The following is a 5,121-nucleotide window of genomic DNA, read 5'->3' on the forward strand; positions in this document are numbered from 1 at the left end:
ACTCCCTCCCTGGTACACAATCCCCCCGCACCCCTCCCACCGCCCCAAGTACATTCCACTATGCAACCTTAATTGTGGACTCTTGTGATAACCATAATACCTTATCATACATCGCTTTTAAATTATTCAGTTCCTCATCTGCTTCAGTGCAGTATACACAATTCATCCAGTTTTTCTCAGTCTTAACCCCACCCTAATATGAGTTGTATTTATTTATTTTAAAATAAATCTTATATGTTCCAAGACAACCCTAGAAGGAAATTTTCAAGTAGTTTCCTTGACTATCTTGTAGACATTGTTTTGACCTCTCTCTTCACTCCCCATGAAGTTTCTTGTGATATTGAATGATGGTTTTCTGGCCAAATCTTGTAGCAGAGCCTTTCCGCTTTTTCCTCTAAATTTAAGAAACTAACAAGGAAATATTTGTAGCAAGTACTGGAAAGAGGAGGAGTAAAAATAATTAAATGCTGCCATATAATTTTTGCATGCTCAACACAGATGATCCAACAGGTGGTGGTTGTTTTTGTTGTTATGTGCCATCAAGCCAGAACCGACTCATAGCTGACCCTCCAGCAGGTTTTCAGAGGCAGGAGGAGATTGACTGTCTCTCCTTTTCAGAGCACCTGGTGGATTCAAACTGCTTATCTTTTGGTTGGCAAGGCAACCCCTTACCACTAGACCAGTATTGTTATTGTGGACCCTTAAGTTGGAATTGACCCATAGATGACCTTCCAGTGAGTTTTCAGAAGCAGTTTAATTGCTTAAGTTTTTTTCCTGGAGCAGCTGGTGTATCTGAACCATGTGCCTTTGGGATTGCAGTGCAGCTCCTTACCACTAGGATACCAGAACTCCCTAATAGAGCTCCTCAAAACCAATCAAAAGGTCAAGATTTTAGCTTTTAATAAAAATATCTGTAAGGTCACCAATGGAAGGAGGAGTGGCATCCACTTCCATAATAGCTTGCCTCGGGAAACCCTATGAATCTGGACAGAGGATGAAAGGCACCCAAGCATCAAGGACACTCCTTCATAGGTTTGCTATGAGTTACCTGCTACTCGACAACACTTAACAACACAATAAGGTCACCAAGGAAGGACAGACCCAGTTCAGGCCAAGAAAGACAGTTTATTGAAGAGAAACTGCCAGGCTGCCTCTTAAGCTGAAAACCAGCCCCTACTAAAAGTTAGAGAGGGGTTTTCTATTGTCTTACAAGGAATTTGGGGAAGGGGATGCTCACAGATGCTTTTTGCAAGATAGGGAAGTGAGCCGGGGCCTCAGATAGCTATTTCTGGGAAAGGAGAGAGAGCAGTTTCACATTCTTGACAGAGAGAAACAGCCACAGCTGCTGCTTCCTGTGATTGGATCATTTCGGTGGCCATTCTAGGAGAGGAAGGAAAGGGCTCTGCAGTCCTAGTAAAATAAAAGTAGTAGTACTTTCAGGCTTAAAAATGCTTAGAATACAGATTATTTAAGAGGTAGGAAGAAATAAATAACTACAGAGAAATGGAGGAAAGTAAAAGTCATTCTTGGATGGCGAACAAGCCGTTGTTTTGTCTTGTTAAGACTATATAACCATTGGAAACAGGATATGCTTGGGGCATAACAGCTTCATTTATACAGTCACATTTTTTTCTCTTTTGTTTTTCCAGGGAAGATGGTGGATTTACCAGGGTTTGCTCTATCCAGTACACTTGCCTCTTTCTTCCTCATACTTTTGGCTGTAAAAGAACCAGGTACAATTTTCTTCTTCCCTTTACTGAATTTTCTAAAGTCACAGGAATCCAATTCAGATGTATAATTCTAAACTGAAAATCACAACATTTGAGAGCTTACACTTATAGACTAAAAGATGTCTGCTTCAAAAAAAGTTCTTCCATTTCTGAATGCATTACATTTAGAATGTTACTTGTGCACTTTACAAAACCACAGGTTATTCAACTTTACAAAAGGATTAATAGTAGTACCTATGCTTCCTTAACAAGACAGATTTTAAACTAAATATGACCACACATGAAAAGCTCTGAAACATATTCTTTATCCATTTTCTTGCTTCCATGCAGGACAGTACTTTGGGAAGTGATAGGGGGGTGAAGAAGTTGAGGCAAAGTAACATAAATATCTAAGCAACACAGAAATACTTGAACTAGAAGAAAAGTTCCAGAAACTTACTTATAAATGTAATCAGCTGAATTATATTATTAAAAATTATATTATTTAAATACATAAAAATTCAATGTTAAAAGGAAATGTCAGAGTTCCAAGAAAGATGCAGCCTGGGGAATGGGAAAGCTTTGGATAGGGTATCAGGAAATACATGATGTAGAGCCAGTAACAGCTACAAATAAGTTCCTTGACGAGACTGTCTTCACATTTCTGTGCTTCGTTTCCTAACCTGTGAAAGAAGGCTGCCTGATGGTGTGACTTTAATTCTAGCTTCATATTTAGACTCTGAATTAAAATCTTGATAAATATCCATATAAATAATATCTACTTCAGGTTGTACTGACTATTTGGAAAACATATATTAATAATGAACAACGAAAAAGATTCTTCTTGTTGTTATAATATGCCAATAAGTCAGGACTGACTCATAACTCATAACTAGTGGGTTTTCAGAAGCTGTAAATCACACAGGAAGAGATTTTTCCATCTTTCTCCCATGGAGCAGGTGCTGGGCTTGAAACATGTGTTTTTTGGACTTGCAACATAGCTCTTCACCACCAGGATAACACAGTTCCCTGTAGTTTCTTCCTAGCGCTAAATTTGCATATTCAGCACCATGACCGTAATCCTGGAGCATTGGAACGTGAGAAAGGTCAAAAAATGTTGAAATTATGAATCAAAACAGGTATCTTAAATTCTTAAACACCCAAATACTACAAAATATTGTTGATTTACAATCAATAATGAAAAGGCAAAAAAATTCCTCAAAATTTGATTAAAAAGTTAAGAACTTTTAGAAAACTATTGCCTTTAATCTCCCCAAAACACATTTTTAGAGGAACTGACTTGTTCAAGGCCTTCAGTAAATAGAGTCTTGCTCTCTCCCAAAATGGAGATTGAGGGCACCTCACTTTAATGAGGACTGAGTTGGAAAAAAGTTCTCAATCTCATCGCTGTCATTTGAACTTATTCCAATTCATAATTGACCCTCCATTGGGTTTTTGAGGCTGTTTGAGAAATGTTGATAGTTATAGAGAGGTTTCAGCCCTTTTGTTCATAGGATCGCTATGGGTAGTACTCTAAAGGCAAACAACAACAACAACAACAACAAAAACCTCATATGGGAGGTGACTGCCCATTTCTTCCCCCTCAGAGATGTGGGAGGATTCAAATCTCCAGAGACTGTCTAATGACTCCACCAGAAGAGCTCCCTGTGAGGAAAAGAGAAATCCTGAAAAGGTGAAAAATCTAATGAGTGGGTTTATGAACTAAATTTTAGTATAGATACTGTCATAAAGATAAAGCTATTCATTTGAAAAATCGGTTTACATATTACATTATTGAAGAATAATAGAAACCCTTACATAGTAGTTTCAGATAGAGTAAGTGGCTTTAAATGGGAGACATTGGGGTTCCAAGCCTCAAAGGGTCACAGAAAGCAGTGAATTTGTCTCCAAACCACACAGATACCAAGGACATATTTAGCATTCATGCACAAAGTTTTGAACTGCATGTTATTATTAGTACACAAAATCATGTCCATAACAGTCAAAATGTGGTAATCATTATGCTGGATTTCTCTAGAAAATTTAAAATTATAGCCTTTTCTCCTCCAACTGCCTCCATGCTGGACAGGCCAGATATTTCAAAGCAAGTATATTGAATCTCTATTGATTTTTCTATTTCACTCTATTTTGTAGTTGACTTTAAAGTGATTGGTCCTGCCTATCCTATCTTGGCCAAGATTGGAGAAGATGCAGTACTAACCTGTCAACTCCTCCCTAAAAGAAATGCGATAAACATGGAGGTGAGATGGTACCGTTCAGAGCTCAGCACACCTGTGTGTGTATACCGAGATGGGGCTGTGGTGACTGAGATGCAGATGGAGGAGTACAGAAGCCGGATAGAGTGGATAGAAGACAACATTAATGAAGGAAATGTGGCTTTGAAGATTCACAACATCCAACCATCTGACCATGGGCAATACTGGTGCCACTTCCAAGATGGCTCCTACAGTGCAGAAACAAGCTTGCAGCTGAGAGTAGCAGGTGAATATTTGTGAAAAGACACAGGACTTCAGAGGGAAAACAATATTTTAATGTGTGGTAAGATCATTGCCAGTTGAAGAATTTTAATCACCAAGGAAATCCCAAAATCCTAGTCTTTACTTCTGATTTATTTGAAGCCATATGGTTTTGAAGTCTTCAAAGCCAATTCACTTACAAAATATTTTCCTATATCTAGTTGTCAAAGTTTTTACTATCCTTGAAGGTTACTTGAAAATCAAGCCACGTGGCCCTTTTTGAGGGATGAACCACCCTTTGCTCCATAGTCCCTTAAGTCTTTAAACTTTCCCTATGAGAAAGGTGTCTGAGTCTTAGGCTCTATGATTTGTGCTTCTGTGACTCTAAATTTCAAGATTATGACTTCCCTCCACAGGTATGGCATCTGATCCTGACATCCATATGAAGGGGATTGTGGAGGGAGGAGTCCAGCTTGATTGTACTGCAGAAGGCTGGTTCCCACAGCCCCAGGTGTATTGGAAAAATAGAAGTGGAGAGGACATACTAACTTTCTCTGAGCACCACTTTCAAAATAAAGATGGCCTGTTCTATGTAGAATCTACTCTTGTGGTCAGGGATGCTTCTGTAGAGACTGTGTCTTGTGTCATTCACAGTCCCATCCTCAATGAGGAGAAGAAGTCAACTATCTCCATCCCAGGTCAGTGTTCTTACATCTCAGTCCAGCATACTCATGCTAACAGGAGATGTTCCAATGATTTTTGTCAAGGAAACGTACTATTTACTAATATGTTTTAAAATCTGTAAAATGTGCACAACTAGAAATATGTACACTAAAGTTTGTTAATGGAATGTGAGAACCATGAATGTAGGAAAATTAGATATTGTTAAGGAAGAAATGGAACGCATAAATATTGACATACTAGGCATTGGTGAG

General features: G+C 38.5%; 1 protein-coding gene across 1 annotated transcript in view; it reads left to right on the plus strand.

The window, feature by feature from the left end:
- Window positions 1–1,654: 1,654 nt before the first annotated feature.
- The window catches only part of BTNL2 (butyrophilin-like 2 (MHC class II associated)), a 25,137-nt gene continuing 21,670 nt past the window's right edge, over window positions 1,655–5,121 (plus strand). The window contains exons 1-3 of the mRNA XM_006882205.1: window positions 1,655–1,733; window positions 3,864–4,211; window positions 4,603–4,884. Of these exons, the coding sequence (XP_006882267.1) occupies window positions 1,655–1,733; window positions 3,864–4,211; window positions 4,603–4,884 (709 nt within the window). The remainder of the gene's footprint in view (window positions 1,734–3,863; window positions 4,212–4,602; window positions 4,885–5,121) is intronic.

Source organism: Elephantulus edwardii, unplaced genomic scaffold (genome assembly GCF_000299155.1).
Source record: "Elephantulus edwardii isolate Elephantulus edwardi_28Jun2011 unplaced genomic scaffold, EleEdw1.0 scaffold00017, whole genome shotgun sequence".
NCBI lineage: Eukaryota > Metazoa > Chordata > Mammalia > Macroscelidea > Macroscelididae > Elephantulus > Elephantulus edwardii.